General features: G+C 31.7%; 1 protein-coding gene across 1 annotated transcript; it reads right to left on the bottom strand.

Annotated features, from left to right (window-relative positions):
- Window positions 1-2,738: 2,738 nt before the first annotated feature.
- On the bottom strand, window positions 2,739-3,323 carry LOC132281539 (uncharacterized). The gene is made up of 2 exons (XM_059783236.1): window positions 3,001-3,323; window positions 2,739-2,871 (listed from the first exon to the last, which is right to left on the bottom strand). The coding sequence occupies exons 1-2, from the start codon at window positions 3,321-3,323 to the stop codon at window positions 2,739-2,741; spliced, it is 456 nt and encodes a 151-aa protein (XP_059639219.1).
- Window positions 3,324-14,240: the final 10,917 nt, after the last annotated feature.

Here is a 14,240-nt window from a genome sequence, read left to right as displayed (position 1 = left end):
GGAGTATACCACGTGTTTTGCAATAATTCGTTCATACTATACTGGACTTTCTTCGAAAACATACTAAGAATCAAACTGTATTATTGTTTGGGCTCAATGTGTGGCTAATGTAATTTCGTGTTGTGCACGCATGACTGGAATTTTCAAGGACAAATTTAATTGCCAAATATTAGAAGGTATCAATAAAGTACAACAATATCACATTCAATTGTTGGAAAAATGTGCTCTTGTTATGACATGAATTGTCTTCTTTTTTTCAGTTTTTGTTACCTCGAAAGTAAGCGGGTCGCATAAATTGACTTAAAACATGTACCAATTAATAATATGGAACGAGACAATCGGTCATAATCGTAATCATTGTTCTATAAAAAAATTCTAGGGTTAATTTCACCTACATTCCCTGACGTTTGCCTATATTTCATATACACTCCTTTTACGTTTCATAATTCCACCTACACCCCTGTCAGTAACCACCGTTTAGTTTGCTAACGAAAATATATGATTTTACTGTTTTACCCTTGAATTATATATTAAAATTTATAACTCAATAAAAAAGACTTTTAAGCCCTCAGTTTAAATTAAATTTCTCTCTCTCCTCACACACACACATTATATATATTTATTTATTTATTTCTTTTTTCTTTCTTTTTTTCCCTTTCTTCTTCATCGTTGCCGGCGAGACCACCGGACTGAACTCGGTCGAGGTAGCTGTGAACTTCGCCGTCGTTGTCTTTGATCCGGCTTACCTCGTTCTTGTCCAGCGTTACGACGGTGAGTACACGGCCATAGATTCGACGGAGTTGAAGTCCAGTGTTTGGACTGAACTAAGGATTCCTCATTTTTCAGTCAGGCAAGCAGCGATTCAGTTATGTGAAACCTAATTCAGCGATTCAGTCGTTCTCAAAGCTAGAACGAACTAAGTTCGACCAAACCCAGTTCAGTCCGGCGAGTAGAGATTCCTCAACCCACCTCGGTGAAACCCAATTCAAAATAGCCATAGACACGCCAGAGCTCTGCAGAAGAATTCGGCCTAGCTCTGTAACTTTGTCACCATTGGAACGGCTCGATGGCATCGTAATCGGCGGCAAAAATTAGCATCTCGTGCTCCGACGGGAGACCGGACCCAACCTTTACAGCCTCTCCAACATTGCGCTGTTGATCAACATCGTCGGTGCCGGAACCCTCGATCTTGACTTTCTGGTATATATATATATATATATATATATATATAATGGTATATAACATCACCCACATGATGGCATGCATATTGCACAATTATTCAGGGGACAAAAAGTATCTTAAGTGGAGGTAGGCCAGTTTACGCTTGGATTTTCTCTCTCTATTTAATCATTATTTGGTTGGATACATGCATACACAATGTGTGGATAATATCTATAATGTAATAATCTTTTATTCATAAAGTGAATAAGAAATTCAACTACAGTTATATCGAATGATCATTATTCATGGACGAAATTTTTATTCATTGATAATTAACAAGACTTTTATATAAGCCTCTACCCTTAGGCAAACTGAAAAATATAATTTAATTAAAAATTTAAAAAGAAATTAAATTTAATTGCACCATTTAAATTTATTAAAATTAAAATTTTAATGGATTTATGTGTGGAAGGAAAAAGATGATATATATATATATATATATATATATATATATATATATATTGAAGTGAAAGGTAGGGTATTCTTGTACACTTGAGTTAACAAATTAAGGGCAGTTTTGTAATTGCGTATTGGTGAACTGAGGTTAAAGATGTCATTTTAGACATTAGAAGGGTAAAATTGACTTTTTAACAATTTGCTAATGCTGACATCAGCACACACCGTGAGCTACTTAACAGCAGGGGGTAATTTGCTACACAAATCAAAACTTCAAGGGAGGTCGGTGGAATATTGAAACGTAGAGGGGGGGTGTTAGTGAAATATGGACAAACGTCAAAAAGTGTAAGTGGAATTAACCCAAAATTCTAACACACGTTGTCCAATTAAATTAGTGTTTTTAAAATTATCAAAAGTGGCAACAATACAAATAACCGTCAATTTCATGAATTGACTATTCCCCAGTTAGTGCATGAATTGGTCATAATTGGTCAGAGCTGTTAGTTTCGATAGCTTGAAAAGTACTCACTTTTGAACCATGTCCAAGTCATCTTCGGGCACTGATAGATTTTTTGGATTAATTTTGAAGTGTTCATTTTTGATAAAAGAGTTTTTTTTATTAAAAACGATGCAACGAGACAGACTCATCGCTAAGTCATGATGTAACTTAATTTTATTTTTTTTTATTTTTTTTGTTTTTCAAAATAACATCATATAGGGCTTCAAAAGCCTACCCCATATTTCTAGATTTTTATTCATTATCTAAACAAATTCGGATTGCACTCATATTTTATATTTAATATTTTATTTAATTAGGTTTTTTTTATTTTTTCAAAATTTTTAAAGAAATTTTATTTTTAGTTTTATTTTCGAGTACTAGTATCCTTTCGGGATTAGGTTTCTTATGTTATAAGGATATTCATGTTTGCAATTTGTTTCATTATGAATTATAGTTTTCTTTCATTATAAAAATGTGTAATGTAGATATCAGAATCATTCATTCAATTATTAATACAATTATCAGATTTATCTAAAGTTATCTCTTATCTTGTGAATTCAAGACAAACTACTTTGTGGATTCAAAAGAAGTCGTTCCTTGTAAACAAAGTTATTGCCTCCACTTACGTCATTACTTTGTTTCGTAAGAATGTTAGGGTTTCAGTGTCAAAAATAGAAAAACCATGGCTGAACCTTCCGATTGCAGAGAACATAAGCAAAGCTAACACATCCCCACCAGTAAAAAGAGCCACACAACTGAATATACAAAACCCAATAGCATAATTTGAACCACATAACCATATATATATATATATATATATATATATATATATATATATAGCAATAGAGATGAAATTGAAAGTTGGGTGGAATGAATTAGAGTACCCCCACTTGTTGATAAGAGAAGACGAATTGGGTTTGTCGAATTGAATAACACCTTCCAAGGGAACACTTTCTTGGCCGACGAATGAAACCGAGTTGTCAGAGTTGAAAGGAGGGTTAGATTTGGCGGTGGTGGCAGGAGGAGCGCCTCCACCGGCGTCGGCGTTTGCAACAACGGTGAGGGAATTAAGGCATCTTTTGGTTCTGGGGAAGAACATGGAACGACGATTAGAGAACAATGGTGGATTTGGGTTGCTAAATTGCACACTTGCAGAGGCTGATAGAGCTACTCCTCCTCTAATTGGAGCTTGGCCGAGCAGAGGCATCGCATGGTTCATCAGCATTGGTGGTGGGGTCGGTGTTAGAGAGCTGCCAAAAAAAATTTGGCAGCTCTTACATTTGAGAGAAAATTTGAGATTTTCAAATTTTGAGAGGCCAAATGAAAGGCCATTGGAGGGGCTTTTTTTACCCATCTCTCAAATTATGAGTTTAAGAGCCCAAAATGAAAGAGCATTGGAGATGTTCTAAGCTACTCATTATTTCCTTCCACTCATCTGCCCAATTTTGTGAGTTATATATCATTTGAGGATTGAGGAGGGAAATGGAACTAAATGCGCAATAATTGATCTTCTACGAAATGAATTGAGTTTTGATTTTAAATTTAACTTACAGGTAAAAATTTACAACTCCTGAACTTTCACGATGAACACATGAAATCATTCAAACAAGTGGTCATAATGAACCATCTTTTATTGATACAGGTGTGTATTGAAATTTAAAAGTAAGCTTTCATTGTTGACAACTTAGGAGATACTTTTCTAAAGGCACCGTGGCTGTATTGGACACGTATCCAGTCCCAATACGCCTAAGATAAACTTGGACACATGTCCGATACTCTGGAGAAGTATTTAATTTTGTAAAATAAATTTTTAATTTTCAGATAAGTCTGGGATACGTTGAGGATGTGCGAGGATAATTTTTGGATATGGCTGGGATACGCTGATGATACTTTTCAAAAGGTTTATTATAAAAACTGATGCAAATCAGCTGCTTTTTTTCCCTATAATGAATGGTTTAAGGCTTTAAGTTTATTTGATGTTTAATGTATTATGAAATGAAATCTTGTGTTTTATTTACTTGCGTCTTTATTTATGAATATGTTAATTATTGTATTTAAATTCATAATATTACATGAAATTGATTTTAAAAATATTTTTTTTATGTAAATATTTTTTTTAAAAAAGAAAATTTGTCATAACCATATATATATATATATATATATATATATATATATATATTTTCTTTAGATTTGCCATATCCCGGTATCTTGTCCTATCATATCCGTGTCCGTACTTCATAGTTTTATTTTATTTTTTCGGATATTAAAGTATTTGTATATATGATTGTTGAATGTACAAATGGGCCTAAGCCCCAAAAAAAAAGCTCAAGGTCAACCCATGAGCTCCAATTCAGCCCATACAAACCCATAAGCTCTACCTACAACCACAAACCATTACAACCACCCGGTAAGTCCGTACTTAATACTTGTTGACCATATTTCTTTAACAAATATCAATTGGGTGTGGCTTGCAATAGGGCCCACAGCTGGAAAGAGGCAAATATCTTTAACAAATATCAGATGATAGTGGCCTGCAATAGAGCCCAAAGCTGAAAAGAGGCAACTGATAGTAACTGGTTTGGCCTACGGGCTGCAATATGATTGTAAACAAGTCGAGCCGAGCTGAGCTTTTAGTTGTTTTGAATTCATCTCATATGAAGATTTTGACTTAGCTCCGAGTCCTCAGTCTTAGTGCCAACAGCTTCTCCGACAGCAAGTGCGTCTCACCAGTGCTCTGAATCGCCGCTTGTGAACTCATTAGCGGCAGAGAATTTGATGTGATGCCTACCGACGACCCCTCCTCGCTTTCGCCTTCAAGTATATCGCCACCGCCACAACAGAGGTCTCATTGGCAGCGATTGTTGCAATTTGCGTCGGCAAAGCACTTCTTCTCTTTCTCTTCCTTATTCTCATCATTTGTGGTTGGTCTCTATTGTTTCTCAAAAAAATTTTCACCGTATCACAACTAGATCCAGATATTATTTTGTGGGTGGTCTGTTGTTTCGCAAATAAATTTTCACCATATCACAACTAGATCCAGATGTGCTACTACAAACGAACAACCATCGCCGCATAAATGATGAGAATTAAAAAGAGAAAGAGGAGAAGCACCCAGAGGTTAGAGAGAGAGAGGAGAGACCGAGGAAGATGAATGGATTTCACACAAGCCCATTCTTTTGGCCAGTTAAACGCAAATTGGCCAAATCCATCGGCCTAAATATTATTTTCCTTTACCAATATACCCGCATTAATTAAGTTGATTTGCATCGTACACCTACCAAGTATTTCTTAGTTGGTAACATCCAAAATAATTTATTTTACCGTAAAATTTTTTATATACTTTTATCAATATATCCACATTAATTAAGTTGATTTGCTTCGTCCACCTACCAAGTATTTCTGACTGGGTAACATCCATCAATTTTTTTTTTTTTCTTTTTTTTTTCTTTTTTTTATAGAAACATTCCCAAGACAAGAATAAAATAATCTGCAACCAGTATATCGCAATTACAACAAAACAAAACAATGTAACCTTACCATTCAAAAAAAAAAAAAACAACAATGTAACCTGAACCAAATTTAATTCGGTAGGGTTTAAATTGATGGAGGTTAAAATAAATCATTTTGTAATTAAATAGAGGTTAAAATAGGTATTACACCTTTATAAGCTAATCACTCATTACTTCCTTGCCCAATTTTGTGAGTTATATACATCATTTGAGAGGTTTGAGGACGGGAATGGAACTAAAATGCACACTAATTGATCTTCTACTAAATGAATTGAGTTTTAAACTCGCAATTTTAAATTTAACTTACAGATAAAAATTTATTGTTCGTGAGCTTTCACAATGAACACATGGAACCATTCAAACAAGTGCTCATAATGAGCCGTCTTTTATTGATACAAATGTGTATTGAAATTTAAAAGTAGGCTTTCATTGTTGGCAACTTGGGGGATTTTCTTTCCAAGGCGTTGTGGTGGTATTGGACACGTATTTAGTCCCGATACACCTGGACACATGTCCGATACTCTGGAGAAGCATTCAATTTTATAAAATAAATTTTTAATTTTCGAATAAGGCTGGGATACGTTGAGGATGCACAAGAATATTGACCGATGATACTTTTCAAAGGGTTTATTAAAAAAAGTAATGCAAATCGCTGCTTTTTTCCCTGTAATGAAATAATGAATGGTTTAAGGCTTTAAGTTTATTTGATAGTTAATGTGTTGTGAAATGAAATCTTGTGTTTTATTTACTTACTTCTTTATTTACGAATATGCTAATTACTGCATTTAAATTCATAATATTACAAAAAATTGATTAAAAATATATATTTTTTTTTAAGTAAAAAATATTTATAAAAAAAAAATTGTCATACCCATATTTTGTTTTTTTTGAGGTTTACGGCTAATATCTTATTACGAATAATTCCGACAACTTTAAGAAAAAAAGAGGCATTTACTTATTGCAGAGATGGTGCGATTTGATTTTTTTATTATTATTTAAATGAGCCATATTTCTTTAACAAATATCAATTGGGAGTGGCTTGCAATAGGGCCCAAAGCTGGAAAGAGACAAATATCTTTCACAAATATCAGCTGATGGTGGCCTACAATAGGGCCAAAAGCTGAAAAGAGGCAACTGATAGTAACTGGGTTGGCCTGCGGGCTGCACTTTGTTTGTAAGCAAGTCGAGGTGAGTTGAGTTTTTAACTGTTTTGAATTCTCTCATACGAGAATTTTGAGCTTGGATCAAACACTTATTGTCGGGCTCCAACTTGATTTATTAGCTTATTTAAGCAATTTCAATCCAAATCTCGAACTCATTCTAGAGCTTGAGTAAGACATCTAGATTGTTAAGGAAAAAAATAAGTATAAGCTCAATTTTTTCTTAATAACAAACCAATTCATGAAAAAAATAAGTATAAACTCATTTATCGCGCTTAAAAAATAATAAAAATAAGTTTGAGCTCAACTCATTTTCTTAGATTTTTCACACCAATAAAAGTAGGAAGAACAGGATATTTTAGAAGATTTTTTTTTCGTTGCATGTTATATTGTTTTCTTGTGCAGTTTTCAATTAGTCTATCAATATTAGATTGAAATTTCATGTCATGTAATGTGATATATTGTTTTGTCTTTGGTAGCTGATTGGCCTGCAGGCTGCACTACGATTATAAGCGAGTCGAGCTAAGCTAAGCTTTTAGTTATTTTGAATTCATCTCATACAAAGATTTTGAGCTCGGATCAAACACTTATCGTCTAGCTCCAGCTTAATTTATTTGCTCGTTTAAGCAATTTCAATCCTAATCTCGAAGCTCGAGTAAGAGATCTAGATTGTTATGGGAAAAAAAATAAGTATAAACCCAAATATTTCGTAATAAATCGGTCATGTTTACAAATCTAAACGAACCAATTTATGAATTATTTAAGTCCACTCGTTTATTTTCTTAGATTTTTCACACCAATAAAAGCAAAAAGAGCAGGAGATTTTAGGAGATTTTTTTTTTTTTGTTCTTGTGTAGTTTTCAATTAGTCTATCAATATCTAATTGAAATTTATTATCATGTAATGTGATATATTGTTTTGTCTTTAGTAATACATTCTGATAATTTGGCAATGAAAGAACAACTTGCTATGCACACCCTACCGGAGCTTAATTGGCTTTTAGTTCATTGTTGGGTTTATTACTTAATTACTCAATATTTTTTAGTAACTGGTTTAAAACGATATTTGTAACTTCGAATTTATGAAGTTCTATTTCAAAATCCCTTTGTCTTATTATTTTTCATCAATATTTAATTGATTGTGGTCTTAATCATGGTCGCATTCTTTTGAAAAATTGGATAGACAACAATGTGCTTGATTTTTAAAGTAAGGGGAAAGTTAAAAGGGTTAATGGGAGAAAATACCCTAAAAGTATATTTTGCATATTATTTTTACATTTTATTTTAAAAATTGTGCTATTATTTTCTTTAATTTTTTAAAAATGTGCAAAACCACCCCTCCAATTAATTTTTGTATGACATAAAATAATGTTTTAACATCCATTTTGCCCTTTTAACCTTCCGAAAATACTTAAGGGGTTGTGTATTATATATATTAATAGTAGAGGAATATTAAGTACACATCAACTATATTTAACCCTTTTGAGATTTTTCACTCTCTCTCTCTCTCTCTCTCTCTATATATATATATATATATTTCTTCTCTAGCTTTATTATTTTCTCTCTGTATTATTCAAAAACAACGTACACTATATAATAAAATAATAAAAATATATTACTATATAATATATACATTATTAATATATACAATAAACACTATATTTCTCATTTTGGAGTGTTTCGTGCACGTGAGGAGTGTAGATAGATGTTTTTCGCGCTTAACCTTTTTTTATTTTTTTGTCTTTTTCATCATTTCACAAAATGACCTTTTTTAAATATAATATATAAAATGTCTCAGTAAGTGTAATTTGGACATAATATACCCCTCAAAAATTAAGTTGATTTGCATTAGTTGGTAACATCCAAAATAATTTATTTTCCACCTACCAAGTATTTCTGAGTAGGTAACATAAAAAATAACGTATTTACAATAAAACAAAACAAAACAATGTAACTGAACCAAATTTAATTCAGTAGGATTAAAATTGATGGAGGTTAAAACAACTCACCCATTTTATAATTAAATAGAGGTTAAAATAGGTATTACGTACACCTTTATAAGCTAATCACTTATTATTTCATTTCACTTATTAAAATTAAGCATCTATCCTTACTTCCTCCCTTCTTTTCCTTCCTTTCAACCAAATAAAGCAAGCTTTTTCGATCCCTCCTCTCTTCCATCCCTGCCTCAATCATTCCCTCTAAACAAACACAGCATTCATAATTTTATTAAATTTTTAAAGACCATTTAATATAACTAATGACCTATTCAAGAATTCCGAGTCATTAATAGTACTAAAACGTTTACTAATTATACTTTTAAACTAGGCTAGCCTATTTTAGAAGGCCTCATAACCTAAATTAAATTCAACAAATTATCCCGAATCCTTAAAATCAAATTTTGCTTATAGTTACAGTGGTAGCAATAATGTTCTAAACCACACTAGTCCTAGCTAAGAAATAGTGTAAAGAAGTAAACGACCAATGGATTGGTTTTCAGTTTAGTTTTGAGTTATATACATCATTTGAGGATTGAGGAGGGAAATGCAACTAAATGCACACTAATTGATCTTCTACAAAATGAATTGAGTTTTGAAACTCGCAACTTTGGATTTAACTTACAGATAAAAATTTACTACTCGTGTGCTTTCACGACTAACACATGGAATCATTCAAACAAGTGGTTATAATGAGCCATCTTTTATTGATACAAGTGTGTATTGAAATTTAAAAGTAAACTTTCATTGTTGACAATTTAGGGGATACTTTTCTGAAGGCACCATCACGGTGATACGTATCCAATCTCGATAGATTTAGGATACATCCGGACACATGTCCGATACTCTAGAGAAGTATTCGATTTTGTAAAATAAAATTTTAATTTTCGGATAAGGTTGGGATACATTGAGGGTGCGCGAGGATACTTTTTGAATATGGTTAGAATACGCCGATGATACTTTTCAAAGGGTTTATTAAAAAACCTGATGCAAATTAATTGCTTTTTTTTTTTTTTTTTTTTTTTCCTGTAATGAATGATTTAAGGCTTTAAGTTTATTTTATGTTTAATGTGTTCTGAAATGAAATCTTGTGTTGTATTTACTTGTCTATTTATTTATGAATATGTTTATTATTGCATTTAAATTTATAATATTATAAAAAATTGATTAAAAGAATGTATTTTTGTATGTAAAAAATATATTTTTTTAAAAGAAAATTTGTCATACCCGTATGCTGTATTTTTTTTTTTTTTTTTTTTTTTTTAAGATTTACCCGGTATCTTGTCGTGTCATACCCAATCTGTACTTCATAGTTGGTGACAACTGATATGATGAACCATATTTCTTTAACAAATGTCAATTGGGGGTGGCTTGGCAATAGGGCCCAAAGCTGGAAAAAGGTAAATATCTTTAACATATATCAGCTGATAGTGGCCTGCAATAGGGCCCAAAACTGAAAAGAGGCAACTGATAGTAACTGGGTTGGCCTGCAGGCCGAGTTATGATTGTAAGCGAGTCGAGCTGAGCTGAGCTAAGCTTTTAGTTGTTTTGAATTCATCTCATACAATGATACAAAGATTTTGAACTCGAATCAAACACTTATTGTCGAACTCGAGCTTCATTTATTTGCTTGTTTAAACACTTTCAATCCAAATCTCGAACTCGTTCTAGAGCTCGAGTAAGAGAACTAGATTGTTAAGGAAAAAAATAAGTTTAAACTCAATTTTTTCTTAATAACGAATCAATTCATGAATTATTCTAGTCCGCTCATTTATTGCGCTTCAAAAATAATATAAATAAGTTTGAGCTCAACTCATTTTCTTAGATTTTTCACACTAATAAAAGCAAGAAGAACAGTTAATCTATCAATATTTGATTGAAATTTCATGTCATGTAATGTGATATATTGTTTTGTTTTTAGTAATTGGGTTGGCCCGCGGGCTGCACTATGATCATAAGCGAGTCGAGCTGAGCTAAGTTTTAAGTTATTTTGAATTCATCTCATACAAAAAATTTAAATTTGGATCAAACACTTAGCATCCAACTCCAGCTTAATTTATTTGCTCGTTTAAGCAATTTCAATCCTAATCTCGAGCTCGTTCTAGAGCTCGAGTAAGCGATCTAGATTGTTAAGGGAAAAAAAAGTATAAACCCAAATATTTCTTGATAAATCGGTCATGTTTACAAATCTAACAACCAATTCATGAATTATTTGAGTCCACTCTTTTATGACGCTTAAAAAATAAGTTTGATTTCAACTCATTTTCTTAGATTTTTCACACCAATAAAAGCAGGAATAACAGGATATTTTAGGAGATTTTTTGTTGTTGTATGTGTATGTTGTTTATCTTGTGTAGTTTTCAATTCGTCTATCAATATTTGATTGAAATTTCATGTCATGTAATATGACATATTGTTTTGTCTTCATTAATACATTCTGATAATTTGGCAATGAAAGAACAACTTGCTATGCACACCCTACAGAAGCTTTAATTCGCTTTTAGTTCATTGTTGGGTTAATTATTTAATTACTCAATATTTTTGAGTAACTGGTTTAAAATGATATTTGTAACTTCGAATTTATGGAGTTCTATTTGAAATCCCTTTGTCTTATTATTTTTCATAAATATTTATTTGATTGTGGTCTTAATCATGGTCGCATCCTTTTGAAAATTGGATAGACGGCAACGTGCTTGATTTTTAAAGTATGGGGAAAGATAAAGGGTTAATTGGGGAAAATAACCTAAAAGTATATTTCGCATATTATTTTTACATCTTTATTTTAGAAAGTGTGCTATTATTTTCTTTAATCTTTTAAAAATGTACAAAAATACCCCTCAAATTAATTTTTGCATGACATAAAATAATGTTTTAATATCCATTTTGCACTTTTAGCCTTTCGAAAATAACTAAGGGGTCGTGTATTATATATATTAATAATAGAGTGGTGTTAAGGGCGCATCAACTATATTTAACTCTTTTGAGATTTTTCACTCTATATATATATATATATATATATATTTCTTCTCTAGCTTTTTTATTTTCTCTCTGTATCTTTCAAAAATAATATATACATGCACTATATAATAAAAATATAGTACTATATAATATATACATTATTACTATATAAAATAAACACTATATTTCTCATTTGGGAGTGTTTTGTGCACTTGAGGGGCGTAGATGGATGTTTTTTACACTTAACCTTTTTCACTTTTTGTGTTTTTCATTATTTCACAAAATGACGATTTTTAAATATAATATATAAAATGTTTCAGTAGATGTAATTTGGGCATAATATGTCAAGTGAGACTTCTTTACACAAAATTAATACTTTGGGGGTGTTTTGTGAATGTGGGGTAATATACACTGTAAGCATCTATGGTAAAAGGTGTTTTCTAGTTATCCCAAAGATAAATTTTAGGAATTCCTAATGGATGGATGTCAAATTTTCGTTAGGATTAACATTTCACAAAATTCCATTCACTTTGAATGAAAAAAAAGTGGAGGGTGATGTTGTCATATCTCTTTCAAGAGGAATGTTAAGTATTGTACAAGCTCGATACAATTTGTCAATGTCGATATTGTCTATTTTGTAAATTCTTTTCTCAATGTAAAAGACATTGACTGATTTGTGCAAGAAAAACAACAATATGTTAACTTAAAACTATTAACAACTGTTATGCAATGCTTTCCATGATCAATCAGATCACAAAAATGAAATTTGTTACAGTGGCAAAGTAAAAATTAAATATGTGTATTAAAAGAATAAGAAATTGAAAGAAATAAAAATATAAGACATGATTGGTTTGTAATTCTGAAAACAGTTCTCAATAATTAAAAGAATAGAAAACTATTTTCATATAACTATTGTTGATGCAAAAATCCTCGTAATCCAGAACGACAATGTTTACCTGCAAAACAATGAAGATTATGTCACATCGGATGACACTGGTGGGGTGCTGACCAAAAACCCTGACGATCAAGTCAGTGCTTAGAATCGTATAACAGAAAAGTCATTCTCTAGTAAATGTTCATGAGTTTTTTTTCATACTTCATTAATTGTCACACGATGTATTTATTGCCTTCCTCAAGATCAGGTTGGTTACACAAATGTCGATTTGAATGAAATGGATTGTAATCTTCATTCATCAATTGAATGACAATCGCCGTCGTCATATTTACCTCCTGCATTCTAGGATTTGAAAAACGGACTCCGCGGTTATCTTGGTTGGTTAACTACAAATTATTTTATCCTCATCAAATATAAAAGACTATTATCTGAAAATATGTATTTTTATAACTAAATTTTTAAAAAATTGAACCAAGTTGAATTTTTGTACAGTTTTTTGCTTTTAATTCTTTAAAAATAAAAAAAATATTTTTTAAATTACAAACCAACCAGAAAGATTTTGCTTACACTATAATTGGAGTGTCATCCCATATTTTTCACATGCAATGGAGTTGTCAAATCTTCACCAAACCAAGAAATTAAGAATCATTAATTTGACAAAAATACTTATCTTAGTAGTAGCCCATAGCATGGGATTATGCAAGACTCCAATTATCAATGAGCATGTGGATCCTAATACGTGACCAGTTTTCCTGGTAAACAAACAAATCCCTAGGTTCCAAAAGCAACTTGTATTTCATTGTGGACTCCGTAATTACAAATTTGATGGTAGTAATCTCCAAGGCCCACAAATTCCTCGGAGTTTCCAAAAGCAAACTTCTTGTATTCTCTGTGGACTGTGGACTCATAATTACAAATTTGACAGTAATCTGTGAAACCCTCAAACATGTATGACACAAAAGGGACAGGATCACTTCACCTACCCTGCAAGGCAACAAGTAATATGGACCCTTCTTTGGGCTTTGTCAATCGGCTCTGTGTTGAGCATTAGTTTTTTTTCTACACATTCATCAATTTGAATGTATGTGATAAAGTTGAAACTTGAGAGAGAGAGAGAGAGAGAGAGAGAAAATTCTTTGTATTTTAATATATTATAATAAGTTGTACAAAAGCATATAACAGTATTTAGGAGGGAAAAGAAAAAAAAAAAGAAAGGAAATGATGGGGTTAATTGGTTGTCGTTGTTTGGTTGATTATTAAAGGAAAAGAAAGAAAATGGTAGTGACCATGTTTAAGGAAAGAAAGAAAAAGAAACAATTGTAATGAATTTACATCCATGCCCTCTTTTTCATAGTCTTACATCCTTTTTCATAGTCTTTCTTTTATAAAAATAAAGGTAAATTTAATATTAACAAAGTGTTATTAAAAATATTAGCATTTTCTTTCCTTTTCTTCCATTTCCTCCCATCTTTGTGAGGATAACAAAAGTTGCTATTTATGTCTTATTTTACCCCTCCAAATCCTTCATTTTCCTTTCCTTTCTATCTAACATTTCCTACCAAACACATTTTTTTATTTCCTTCCACTACTATTCTTTTCTCTTCAT

Source organism: Cornus florida, unplaced genomic scaffold, assembly GCF_030987335.1.
Source record: "Cornus florida cultivar Cherokee Brave unplaced genomic scaffold, ASM3098733v1 CherokeeBrave_3.0.0_Hap2_Chr11, whole genome shotgun sequence".
In the NCBI taxonomy this organism is placed as follows: Eukaryota; Viridiplantae; Streptophyta; class Magnoliopsida; order Cornales; family Cornaceae; genus Cornus; species Cornus florida.
The sequence above is the reverse complement of the archived record's forward strand: the minus strand, read 5'-3'. Positions and strand labels throughout refer to the sequence as shown.